This window comes from Cucurbita pepo, chromosome LG05 (genome assembly GCF_002806865.2).
Source record: "Cucurbita pepo subsp. pepo cultivar mu-cu-16 chromosome LG05, ASM280686v2, whole genome shotgun sequence".
Classification (NCBI taxonomy): domain Eukaryota; kingdom Viridiplantae; phylum Streptophyta; class Magnoliopsida; order Cucurbitales; family Cucurbitaceae; genus Cucurbita; species Cucurbita pepo.
In genome coordinates this window covers 2108772-2121824 of record NC_036642.1, presented here as the reverse complement: position 1 = coordinate 2121824, position 13053 = coordinate 2108772, and the positions used below count along the sequence as shown (strand labels likewise).

Genomic DNA, 13053 nt, shown 5'->3' with positions numbered 1-13053 from the left:
CCACTTGAACCATTCCATAGTTGGCTAACCATTAAAGACAATTTAAAATATAACAATATAATTTCCATATATGAATAACCATTTCAACTAATCAACACAGCAATAACAGAAGTACAGTGACCAAACGCAATTACTCTAAAATATCGAAAACCAATATTAAAATAGTATTTAAAAAAAAATTAATAAAATTTGAAATAAGAGATTCAAACATCCAACTCTGCAATCAAGAGTAAATATTATAAACTCTGCAATCAAAGTCTTCATCCATAAAGTTGATATGAACTCCTGGTTAGATCAGGACAAATCTTAAGAAAAGAAAAGAAAAGAAAATGACCAACACATTTCCTAGACAAACATCAACAAGAAATACGTTTAGCTAAGCATTTTAATCCAAATGACACTCGAGCCATTTATATCTTTTTGAAACCATGCAATAAGTGGCCATAGATTTTCCATCAGGGATTTAGGTCCAGGTCTAGGTCCACGAATGGGTTTTTATTGGAATAAACTCTCAAGATTAAGGATAAATTTTTGTTATCCATACAAACAGGTAAAGAACAGTCCGTGTTTTTCAGGAGGGAAGCATAACTAAACCCATTGGGTAAGAGAGGCAGATTCAAAGATATAATTCAAGGAAAAACCATTGGGAAGAAGCCCTCCTCTAAACACTAAGCAGCGCCACTAACCCATGGCATACTTCTGGGTCCAGCTTCTGGCGGTTGCCTCGTACTTGCTTCTGTCAGTCTTGTACATGTGCGCAATCTCTGGCACCAAAGGGTCATCAGGATTCGGGTCTGTCAACAGCGAACAGATTGAAAGCAACACCTGTGAGACAAAGCATAAACATATGCTTAAATTTAACAAAGTATTGTAGTTAATCCAAACATAACTCAACTAGTTGAGTTGAGTACCTTCCACTAAAAGGTCAGAAGTTCAAATCCTCACCTCTGTGTTAGAACTTTTTATATATATATATATATATCCTCACCTCATATTACAATGCATGTGTATTGTACGAACGAAAACAGATATTTCTAGCCATAGAAGTCTAAGTGGAGAAAACAAAGCCAAACAGCAGGAAATGCGAATTATAACATGTTTCAGTGCTAACCGAAATGGTAGTCGATAGCATCCACTTGATATCTTATGCATAATTTATATGTAATTCAAACCAAGAGGTATTACGGAAGAATCAGCATCCTAATCAATACAGCGTGTTTGATTCATTTCTCGAGTTATATCATTGTGAGAAATGAAACTATTCCCACCATTCTTGAGAAATATAATCAATAAGACTCCAAATGGGTATATATTAATAAAAGTTAATATCCTTGTATTTATGTTACTTCCATCTCGGGATAATCCCCATCGTTCCAGAAAAAAGATTCCGAAAGTTTTGTTCAGCAGTAACAGGGCCATATATCCTAGCTACCCATCTAATGACAGGTGGGATGAGACAGCAAGTAGAACATCAGAAATACACAATTCAGGTCAACTTCCATTAGATAATAATGCATAAATAATCATTGAAATCAGTATTTTTCTCAGTACTCATAAATCCCGGTTATGCAAAGAATGACAACCTTAGAAATGGTTAATGCAGGACTCCACTGTTCCTTAAGTATGTCCAGGCATATGCTACCGTTGCTGTTGATATTGGGATGGAAGACCTTTGTTCTGAATGCAACCTGTATGCGTTAATGACCTCAACTTTAGCCACCAATTATATATTATTATAAATTGAACGAATAATTTTACTGGATAGAATGACGTAATATAGTTGGCCTAAACCTTCATTGGCAAGTACACAAGTTCTAGACCTGGTTAACATAACACAAAAGTATGTGCGAGTGAGATCTGTATAATACATGACCAAGATCGCTATCAAACTANTTATGTGCAAGTGAGATCTGTATAATACATGACCAAGATCGCTATCAAACTATTAAGTAAACTAAAGTAGTTCCAGAAACTGCAAACTCGTTTGAATATTGAAGATTTTGGCATTAATGGAAAGATACCAAGATCGCTATCAAAGTAACAGGGATTTTGGCATTAACGGAAAGCTCGGTTTTTTATTCCAAAGTGAAGACTTGGAAGAGGNCCGCTATCAAAATAACAAGGATTTTGGCATTAATGGAAAGCTCGGTTTTTTATTCCAAAGTGAAGACTTGGAAGAGGAAAACTTGGCAATTCCTCCTGCAAAAGAGGCTGCTAGTTTTGGGGATAATGCACAGGAAAGCTTGAGGCAAGCATGGATTTTTCTCCCCTTCTGAATTTGGAGTTATGTTTCAACAAAGGATTCTTCATGGGTTGGTCTTGTAGATTATTTAAAGAAACCAGAGGTTAGTTTATCACCAATTCCAAGTGAAAAGAAGAAGAAGAAGCCTCTTTGATTCTTCTTCGCAGGTTGGTCTTTTAGATTATNGAGGTTAGTTTATCACCAATTCCAAGTGAAAAGAAGAAGAAGAAAGCCTCTTTGATTCTTCTTCGCAGGTTGGTCTTTTAGATTATTTGAAGAAATTAAAGGTTATTTTATCACCAATTTCAAATGAAACGAAGACGAGAGCCAAATGGAGATAGGATTCAAAAGTATGCAGTAAACATGTAAGTTGGCCCTATATATATATGTAAAAGAAGCTAAAGGGTGCACAGAAGTTCGGGCCAACTTTCGGTTCAAAGAAATCTGTTAGATTTCAAACACATTTATAGTATCGCTTCACTTATTGTCCAATAGAAGTGTTTTTTTGTAATTCCTTTGGCATCTTGCCCTTTTGTAATTTCATTATTCAATGAAATGAAGGAACCTATTTTTCAAATAAATGAAAAACAATAAATAAATAATAAAAAAGAAGTTTAAGTTTCTCAGACGGAAGCTCTTAAAATTCTCTTTGTTCTGGTCGCAAAGAGGATTCAAAATTTTTTTAGGAGATTTCTTTATGAGGCATGTAAGGAAAATATTTTAGCAACCTCCTTTTGTTGGGCGGTTAAGTTTTGAAATTTCTCTAAACGGGATTTAATATAAAGCTCGTTTCATTTCCTTGTAATTTTCAGTTGTCTAGGAGACCTTTGTATTCTTCAAAAAGAGTTTTGTACCTCGTAACTTTTCGTTATCTCAATGAAAAGTTAGTTTTGTGTCAAAAAAGAAAAAAAGAAAAAAAAAAAAAGAAAGATACTGAGGCATAAAGAAGTGAAAGAGAAAAGATGTAGTGTAAATGAAGCAGATCACTTCTACGTACCTTGGGTGGTTTAAATGGATAATCTGGAGGGAAATGAATGTTGACAAGAAATACTCCTCCTGCATATGGACTGTCAGGAGGGCCCATAATTGTTGCTTGCCAATGGAACATGTCTTCAGCTACTGGGCCTAAAGATTTTCATTGAATAGACCATTAAAATTAAGTGAACATGATAATTCTACAACCATTATTTATGTCACACGAGGTACAATAAAAATATGATCTAACAGGGAAAAAGTCACAATATAAAATTCATAAATGAAAAAAGACGGAAAAATATAAAATTTACGAGCAGTTCCACTTACAAGTAATATCATCGTGAGAAGACTTGCACTAAAAAATTTATCAGTAAGACTAAAAGTGGTTCTTATTCCACCAGTAGTAAATTTTGAAGGCTGATTACAAGTTTGACATCCAAATTTTCAGTTCTCACACGAAGAATTATAATTAAATTCAAAATTATGATACAAAAAGGTTGGATGCAAAATCCTTAATGAGCAAGCTTAACTACTGAGATATTTTTATTGTAGATGTATCAGGACTTCGAAGTTATAAACTTATAAGGTCATCAAGGTCATAAAATAAAATTATGATACACAAAATATAGATGCAGAATCCATGATGAGCAAATTAACTACTAAGATATTCTGATTGCGGATCTATTCACTTGGAGATTATAAACATAGAAGGTCAACTTCAAGGCTCAATAAGCAATCGATAACATAACTCTCTGATTAGCTTGAATATTTTCAGGGGCGGTAACTTTCAGTTTCCCCTTTGAATATGTCAATATCCAAAACTTCCACACTTATTATAAATCTTCAGTTTTAGTCTTTGTACGTTACATATACAAATATATTTTGGTCCTTGAATTCAATTTTTATATCTATTATTTAACAAACACCTAATACAGACATGTGTTTTGTGGATATTTACACATAACAGAACTTGGAGCTAGAAATAGAGGATCAAGTGTTAGGTTTCAAAAAGATTTATGATAAATAATTAATGAAAAAATAAGTGAAGAGTTGAATGATATAAACAGATGACTTAAACGCTTAGGGACAAGAACAAAGTAAGAATAAGTATAAATTCTGCTTTTGAATTCTATTTGACGTGTTCATATCAGTTAGAGAGAAGTTATGCATTAGTCGCAGCAGTTGGAGAGTTATTTTGCCTACAAATACTCTTGTGCAGATGCGATTATACTTGGCAATGAAATACAGAAGGATTCCTCTCTCATTCTTTCTTTCTTCTGACTGTTCAGCATTATTCTTGAACTTTATGATTAGGAATCGAAGGAGGCTTAATGTTTTAAACACATACAGGGAAACTGGTAACAAGTTCACCAACAATATGCAAACAAAAACGCGCCAAACTGACAAATTAATGCTCAGCACACAGTCGCAAACATGCACAAGGATCATAAGCTAGAACAAATTGGAATGTTACTATGATCCTGTAACAGATACGGCAGTTTAAGAACAACAACAGTCAGAATCAAAGATCAGAACTCTCAATTGCCATCTTCTAAAGTCCTAACATGTCGAAAACCTAAAAACGTGCAATAACATGATCTATCCTCGCTCACTCATGCTAAAAACCAAAAAACAACAACAAAAAAGAATAACATAAACATCAAACAGAGCTCCATCCAGTTTTGCACGAAAAAAAACAAAACAAATCAAACAAGTAGATTTTCAATTTTTCCAAGCCTCCAGGTAAATCAGGCAGGAAACAGGTGATGAGAAAGACGATGAAAAATGTTAGAAAGAAGAAGAAACCTGCACTGCAAGACGTAGGAGGATCCTTCTGGAGATCCTTGAGCTCTTTCAAGATCCGCTTCGAAGCCATCGCCAAATTCCAAAAGAGTGGAACCTCTACAGATCGTTTCGAGTAGAGAATCAGAGAGAAAGAACGAGGAAGGAAGAAATGAATACACCAAAAGAAACGAAAAAAGAAAAAGAAAACAGAAGCTGAGAAGAGAAGAAAGGAATAGAAAGCTCACCTTGAGATCCTCCTGCGTGTTTGTTGTTTTGCCANAAGGAAGGAAGAAATGAATACACCAAAAGAAACAAAAAAGGAAAAAGAAAACAGAAGCTGAGAAGAGAAGAAAGGAATAGAAAGCTCACCTTGAGATCCTCCTGCGTGTTTGTTGTTTTGCCTGAGAGAAGAGAGGATTTACAATTATTTACAAATCCACTTTATATATTCCAAAAAAATATAAAAATAAATTAAATACAGAGAAAGGGAGGGAGTGGGGGCTGTGTACTATACTCCGTAGACTCGTTTAGCTCATTGGTCTTTTCATGTGGACCCCACCATGAATATTCATACCAATTATTTACATTTTTAATTGCCTAATCTTATTGCTTACTCTATTTGTTTCCCTACAACCCTAATCCTTTACATTATTTTTACTTTAACCACTATTATTTTTTTCTTTTTTTAATTACGTCTAAATACTACTTTTTACATATATTTTAAAATATTAAACTAAATTTTAAAAAACTTATTATTAGTTTTTAAGTTTAGTTTATAATTTAAATATTTTATTTAAAAAAATATGAAATCTAAGTAGAAAAATTAATCATATAACGACATAATTTTTTAAAAAGAATTAAATGATTATAAAATAAAACTTTGGTCTTTCAATTCAGTTTTTAAAATACTAAATTAGAAGGTTTAAAATAATAAATATTAAATTTGAAGGAAAAAACAATATTATGAACTAAATTCTAAAACATTCCTTTTTACGATGAATACAACTCTCACACTGTTATGATATTGTCAACTTTGAGTATAACTCTCGTGGTTTTACTTTGAACTTCCCCAAAATGTCTCGTACTAATGTAGATAATATATTTTTTTATTATAAATCTATGATAATTCCCTGATTTAGCTGAGACTTTCTTCCAACATTAATTGTCTCTCTTTTCATTGAGTTATAATTACAAATTTCCAAAAAAAAAATATAATATTTTTTTCATAATGGTTATCCAAATAATTGTTGTATTATGACAATCCATATTAATAATCTTATTCTTAAAAAAAAAAAATGTCTACTAAGCCAAAGAATTATTATTTAATTCTGTGATTATCTCTTATTCTTTGAACTTAAATTAATGGTTGACTCTTTTGAATTTTCTAAATTAGAATATTCTCTATTTAAAAAAAATGAATAAAAATGTTATTGCTCGAGTCAAAGATGCACTTTATTTTAAATTTAAAATAAAAAAAGATTCCAATCCCTTGTCTTTATCCCATATATTTTTATGTACCTAAAGAATTACTAAAAGATAATTTTTTAAAAAAAAAACCTTTTTTATTTTTTTTTTTTATTTTGAGAAGAACAAAACTTAAATTTTGCCATTTGTTGGCCTTTGAATTGCAGCTAAAAATAACATGCCGAGTATGAACTGAACTTGTTCATTTACTGTTGCAAAACTAGAATCTGAAAAAGAGATTCAAATCTAAAAAAGAAAAAAAAAAATAAAAAAACTTGTAAATACTAAATTCGATGTAAAGAACCATAAGAACAAATTGGGTCCAAACTCACTGAGAGGCTAAATTTTCTGTCCCAACAGCTTGTGGCATTGAAGTTTCAGATTGATGCGTGGAAGAAGGTCGATTCTCGGCTTCCATTGGTCGAACGGTTTCGATCATCGTCACAATTTCTGCCATTTTAGGTCTCTGATCTGGTATCCTGGCCACACATGATAAGGCTATCTGCAACATCTCAACCATTTCTTCCTCTATGTTGGGATACCTCATTAGCTGTATATCAAATACTTCAGCTGTCCACTCCTCTCGGACAACTGAGTGAACCCATCTCACCAAGTGGACGATCTCTTCGCCACCGGTTGCGTGTATTGGAGACTTCCCGGTAAGAAGCTCGAGGAGTACCACGCCGAAGCTGAAAACATCTGAAGCCTGTGTTGCCTTGCGGGTGTCGGTCACTTCCGGGGCTCGGTAACCAGCAGCACGGGATATAGGTGGAGAGAGTGAGCTTGTTATCGTTGCTAGTCCAAGATCAGACACACATCCATATTGTTGAGAGTTTAGAAAGATGTTTGAGGATTTCACATTGCCATGGACTAGCTTCCCTCCATTTTCGGCATGGACTCGAGCAATCCCTCGTGCTGCACCAACTGCAATTCTCAGTCTAGTGTCCCAATCTAATGGGGTCTTTTCCTCTCCGCGTTCACCTGGAAAAAAAGGCACATTTATGACTCGGAGAAGCAAGCATAAACATTTGGAACACTGAAAACTATCGAAGTCCACTGCTACCAAATATTCTCCTCTTCGAATTTTTCCTTTCGGGCTTCCCCTCAAGGTTTTTAACACGCGTCTAGGAGAGAGTAGTTTCCATACTCTTATAAGGAATGTTTCGTTTCCCTCCTAGACGCGTGTTAAAAATCTTGAGGGGAAGCCCCACCGAAAGGGAAAGCCCAAAGAGGACAATATCTGCTAGCGGTGGCCTTGGGTGGTTATAAATGATATCAAAGCCAGACACTAGGCATTGTGTCAGCAGGGACGTTGGCCCCCAAGGAGGGTGAATTGTGAAATCCTAGGTTGGAGAGGGGAACGAAACATTCCTTGTAAGGGTGTGGAAACTACTCCCTAGTAGACATGTTTTAAAAACCTTGCGGAAAAGCCCGAAAGGGAAAGCACAAAGAGGACAATATCTACGAACTTGGGCTGTTATAAATGGTATCAGAGTATAATCTCGACTTTATTTTCGGTCACGCAGCTGAGTGTAGTGTTAGGCTAAGCCATTCCCGTAAAGAATTCACAGCTTACAAGACAAACTCTGGCTTCTAACATAAAGTCCTTCCTAACAAACTCAAAATAAACTTCGCTCATGATAACAAGTTGATAAAATCATATGGATTCTGCTACTAATTCAACCAAAATAGAGTATGCAATGAAAGATAGTAATTCTAGCTATATTCTTAAGTAGAGTGTGAACATGGCAAGCATAAATAACGAAACTACGAGGTACACAGTTGAAATGGTAACGTACCGTGCAACATAGCCGAGACGCTACCCTGACCATAGAAGTCATAAACCATCAGCTTCTCATCTTTGGAATAATAATAGGCCTTCAACTCAGCCACATTCTCGTGCCTGATACTGCCAACAATCTCCATTTGCTGCTCAAAATCACGTTTCCCAGCACTTACATCCTTCAACCTCTTAACAACAACAGTGGTGGCGTCCTCCAGAATTGCTTTGTATGCAGTACCAAAAGTCCCCTTCCCCAACACCTCAGCAGAAGCCCTCAACAAATCCTCCAAGTCAAAAGCATAATGGCACCCCTCAAAGAACACCAATCTGTTGTTTGCATCTTGAGTCCTTGATATCACCTTCTCCGGCGACATTCCACCTTTCTGCAGATCCCCTGAATATGCTTCCCTCTTCCTTCTTGAGCAGCATACAAGTATCAGAAAGCCAAATGCTAAGAGCCCCAGAATAGCACCAGCTATTATAATTCCTAATAATGCTGCTTCTCCAAGCCCACCAGCATTCTTAGGCTTTGCATTCCACAAAGGCAATGGTGGGGGCAGGGGAGGATTGTTTGGCGAAGAACTGTCGAAGGATATGTCATTGCCTACAAATACAGACCTTGGAAATCTCTGTAATGATTTAGGCACACTCCCATTCAGTTTGTTGTTGGATAAATCCAGAATCTGCAATTTGGGCATTTGGAGGTCAGGGATTTCTCCTGAGAGAGAGTTATTTGCGAGACTCAAACCTGTGAGTGCTGGAAGATTAGAAAGCGAATAAGGAATGCGGCCATTGAAGCCATTGTTAGAGAGATTCACAGAGGTGAGATTCTTCCAAACAGAGAAATTGGAAGGCAATGGCCCGGAGAAGTTGTTGAACTGAAGATAAAGATAAGACAAGTTAATAAGATTTGAGAAATCAGATGGGAAATCCCCTGTTATACGGTTGGATCTTAGACTCAAGATTTGTAACGCCGAGAGCCGGCTGAGAGTGTTCGCCGGAATCGGGCCGTGGAAGCCAACTCCGGGCAATCGAACGGCTATAACACGAGAATCATCTTTACTGCAAGTTATACCAGTCCAGTAATGGCAAACCGGAGAAGCCGCATTCCAATTAAGAGAGCGAGAATGAGGAAGATTCTTCACAAAATCAAGCAAAGCTCGCTTATCTTCAACTGGGTCGCCATTGATCGGCGCAAAAACCAACCCCAGAACGAGAACGAAGCTGAAAATCCACAGAGCTTCCATCGGAGGTCTGTAGAGAACAGAACGAACGAACCCAGAAGTGTTTCCCTCCACGCGCGTCTATGGTTCAAACTGCAGCGAACCCAGAAGAGGGAAAACAGAGAAGAGAAATGGGTAAGATACACAAATTTGAAATCTATATAAAAAGGGAGAAAGGAATGTGAAGGAAAAGAGAAACGAAAAACCCAGATTCCAAAGACATTGTCGAGAAAAGTAGAAGGGTTTTGAATTCTTAGAACATAGTCAAAAAGGGGTTTATTATATTCCAGAAGTTAGCGAGGGTTCTTCACTCGAAACCAAGCTTCTTTTCGTTGTTTACTCAGTCACTCCATTAAGCATTCGCTTTGCTGTACAATCAAGAAACCCCAGAATTACAAGAAACGAGAAAGGCGAAAATAAAAAACAATTTGCCTCGAAAACGGAGCAAAAGCAGCAAATCAACGCTAATAATTAGCTCAAGATCTAAACTGAAACCCCCAGCTACCCCTATCGCTAAAAAAAAAAAAAGCAAAAGCAGTTCACAAATCCGAACCAAAAATTCAAAATGCAGGTCGAAAAAAGAGAGCCCAAAAAGAAAAGAAGGTGCAATGATTTCTCTATAACTAATGGCACGATGTGAATCAAATTCAAATGCGATGAACACAGTAATGGGTGGCTAAAAAAGCATCGAAACGAAAGTGGAAGTAGTAAAGTTAAGATTGCAGAAATATTGCCAAAAGGGAAGAGGAAAAGCGCTTTCAAACCGCTGCCATTGAAGCTCGGAAGAAGAAGAAAACAGCAATGGCGCCTGTGTCTGTTACACGCAGAGGGAAAATGGGGATTTGAAGAGAAGAATAATTATATCGACGATTATTACAAAACGGTAAACTAATAATGGAGAAAGGGCAAACAAAAACCACAGTGGATTGAATGATGATTATAAAGCATAGCATTTTTGGACGCCATAAATTTTCATAAATGGAGACGAAGAGAGTTTCACGAAATGTGGGGCCGATTATTAATTACTACAAATATTTGGGGTTTATTTTTATTTTCCTTTTTTTAGTACCACAGCATAGTAGTTGGAGGTTTTTGCACCGACGAAATTATAATAAATAACATTATTACTTTTTAATGTCGTATTTATTTATGTTTTTTATTATTATTTATTAAAATCTCAATGAATTTCACAAATCATTATTCTTGTTGTTATATTCAACACGTGGCAATTATTCCCATGTTTTATATTTAGATAATTGTGTTAATTAATTGCATTAAATTTAAGGTTTTAAAATTGGTTAATACTATTTTCTTTACCTTTAATTAAGTATTAAAACAAATTAATATTGTTTGTTTATTAAAGAAGTAACCTTTTTTCTATAAAGAAAAATCAACAACAGAATTTATTACGTAATAATTTTGACAACTGTTCGCTAAAGATGGCGGTGGGGCCCACTTAGCAGCATCGTAACCATGCATCTTGGCGAACATATCCTTCCGCGTGCGGGAAATTAGCTGTGGGACTAAGATAAGGATCAAATTTTACCGTTGTAAAATACCTGACCAAAGTTTAAAGTTTAGATGTTATTAAGAGGATATTTTGCGGTGATAATTAGTTAGAATATATCTCACATATTTAGGGAGTTGTTAGTATAGATTTGATTAACCGTATATTTTATTTATTTACCAGATTTAGTTAGATATATATTTTTTCTATTTTTAGGTATTAGTTGATAGTTTGTATCCTATTTAAACGTGGTAAACCTGAATGAAGATCATACTTTCGATCCCAATTCTATTTCTATTTCTCATTCTTAACATGGTATCAGAGCACCGATCTTGGTGTTCTTAAATATCAAAATTTCCTTTATGGCGGAATCAGCCAAATCCAGCTTCAAAATTTCGGATGTTGATTTAACACATCCGTACTATATTCATCACTCTGATCAGCCAGGATATTCACTTGTTCCAATCAAATTAAATGGAGCAAATTACCAATCCTGGAGTAAATCAGTTATGCATGCTCTTATTGCCAAGAAGAAAATTGGCTTCATTGATGGCACAATTGAGGAACCGTCCCAAGATGCAAATTCAACCGAATTCGAACTCTGGAATCAGTGCAACAGTATGATAATATCTTGGTTAACTCATTCCGTTGAAGCAGATATCGCTAAAGGCATTATTCACGCCAAGACAGCTCATCAAGTGTGGGTTGATCTTCACGATCAATTCTCACAAAAGAATGCTCCAGCAATTTTTCAAATACAAAACTCGATAGCAACGATGTCACAAGGAACCATGGCGCTGTCAACATATTTCACCAAGCTCAAAGCACTTTGGGATGAACTGGAAGCGTACCGCACACCATTTACCTGTAATCAACGTCAAATACATATTGATCAACGCGAAGAAGACAAATTGATGCAATTGCTCATGGGGCTTAATCAGTCTTATAAAACGGTGAGATCTAACATATTGATGATGTCTCCATTACCTAATGTGAGGCAAGCCTATTCATTACTTGTACAAGAAGAGATGCAGCGTCAGGTAACTTCCGAACCTACTGAGAAAATCTCGATTGCATCAGCAGTGCAAAAGAAAACAATATATTCAAAATTCGCCAAGGACAAATTGTGTGAACACTGCAATAAAAGTGGTCATACAATTAATGAGTGTCGAATTCTTAAGTTTCACTGTAAGTTTTGTGATAGAAGGGGCCATACAGAAGATCGGTGTCGACAGAAAAATAATTCTGGAAGGACAAGACAAGACAATCAACACAATAACCGTGGATATCGATCATCTGCAAATATGGCCGATGTTTCACAGTTGAATACAGAAGAACAGTCACCTAATTCCATTCCAAATTTTTCTTCTGAGCAATTACGACAGATAGCACAAGCCTTATCTGCAATCAATCATCACCCTTCTGGTAATTCTGACAATCACATCAATGTTGCAGGTTTGTTTCCCATATCTACATTATCTATTAACTCTGCGAGTTCTAATTCATGGATTCTCGATAGTGGAGCTACGGATCATATAGTATCAAAATCTTCTGTTATGACTGAACCAAAGGCTGCCATCATGTCTGCAATAAATTTGCCTAATGGAGAGACAGCACGTGTGTCACATACTGGCAATATTTCTCTTAGCCCTAACCTTCAATTAAACAACGTTTTATGTGTGCCTTCATTCAATTTAAACCTAATGTCGATCAGCAAACTTACCAATAACTTGAAATGTTATGTCACCTTCTATCCTGATTCTTGTGTTATGCAGGACTTGGCTACGGGGAAGATGATTGGCTCGGGTAAACAATTTGGAGGTCTCTATCATATTTCTTCATCTCCAATCAAATCTTCAGCTCATCAAGTATCTCAGTCATCTGATTTGTGGCATTTACGCCTAGGTCATCCTTCCTTTTCTCGTTTTAAATTTCTAGCTGATCAATTGCATCTTAATAATGCGAGTTATTCTCATAATTGTAGTATCTGCCCGTTAGCAAAACAAACTAGGTTGTCTTTCCCAAGAAGTTCAATAACAACCCATTCTGCTTTTGATCTGATACATTGTGATGT

The 13053-nt window shown here is 35.8% G+C and overlaps 2 protein-coding genes across 4 annotated transcripts; both read right to left on the bottom strand.

Annotated features, from left to right (window-relative positions):
* Positions 1 to 466: 466 nt before the first annotated feature.
* Positions 467 to 5449, bottom strand: LOC111795621 (ubiquitin-conjugating enzyme E2-17 kDa-like). 2 transcript variants are annotated; one of them, XM_023678154.1, is made up of 5 exons: positions 5372 to 5449; positions 5024 to 5119; positions 3240 to 3367; positions 1584 to 1688; positions 467 to 825 (listed from the first exon to the last, which is right to left on the bottom strand). In XM_023678154.1, the coding sequence occupies exons 2-5, from the start codon at positions 5091 to 5093 to the stop codon at positions 682 to 684; spliced, it is 447 nt and encodes a 148-aa protein (XP_023533922.1). In that variant the 5' UTR covers positions 5094 to 5119; positions 5372 to 5449; the 3' UTR covers positions 467 to 681. The 2 variants fall into 2 exon arrangements, with proteins under 2 accessions (XP_023533922.1, XP_023533920.1); XM_023678152.1 differs by lacking the exon at positions 5372 to 5449 and adding an exon at positions 5248 to 5287.
* A 1203-nt stretch (positions 5450 to 6652) lies between these two features.
* LOC111796105 (probable inactive receptor kinase At4g23740) lies at positions 6653 to 10407 on the bottom strand. Of its 2 annotated transcripts, none has more exons than XM_023678799.1 (3): positions 10237 to 10407; positions 8266 to 9840; positions 6653 to 7447 (listed from the first exon to the last, which is right to left on the bottom strand). In XM_023678799.1, exons 2-3 carry the CDS (start codon positions 9494 to 9496, stop codon positions 6795 to 6797), a joined length of 1884 nt encoding a protein of 627 aa, XP_023534567.1. In that variant the 5' UTR covers positions 9497 to 9840; positions 10237 to 10407; the 3' UTR covers positions 6653 to 6794. The 2 variants fall into 2 exon arrangements, with proteins under 2 accessions (XP_023534567.1, XP_023534568.1); XM_023678800.1 differs by having other exon boundaries at positions 8266 to 9565.
* Positions 10408 to 13053: the final 2646 nt, after the last annotated feature.

Bases quoted from the DNA above. Each gene is read 5' to 3' on its own strand.
- LOC111795621 (XM_023678154.1), bottom strand. From the start codon at position 5,093: ATGGCTTCGAAGCGGATCTTGAAAGAGCTCAAGGATCTCCAGAAGGAT. The intron at 1,689-3,239 runs GTACGTAGAAGT...TAACGCATACAG, and splicing joins ATCCATTTAAACCACCCAAG to GTTGCATTCAGAACAAAGGT. The intron at 826-1,583 runs GTTGTCATTCTT...TTTGTCTCACAG, and splicing joins CTGCATTAACCATTTCTAAG to GTGTTGCTTTCAATCTGTTC.
- LOC111796105 (XM_023678799.1), bottom strand. From the start codon at position 9,496: ATGGAAGCTCTGTGGATTTTCAGCTTCGTTCTCGTTCTGGGGTTGGTT. The intron at 7,448-8,265 runs GTACGTTACCAT...CTTTTTTTCCAG, and splicing joins CGTCTCGGCTATGTTGCACG to GTGAACGCGGAGAGGAAAAG.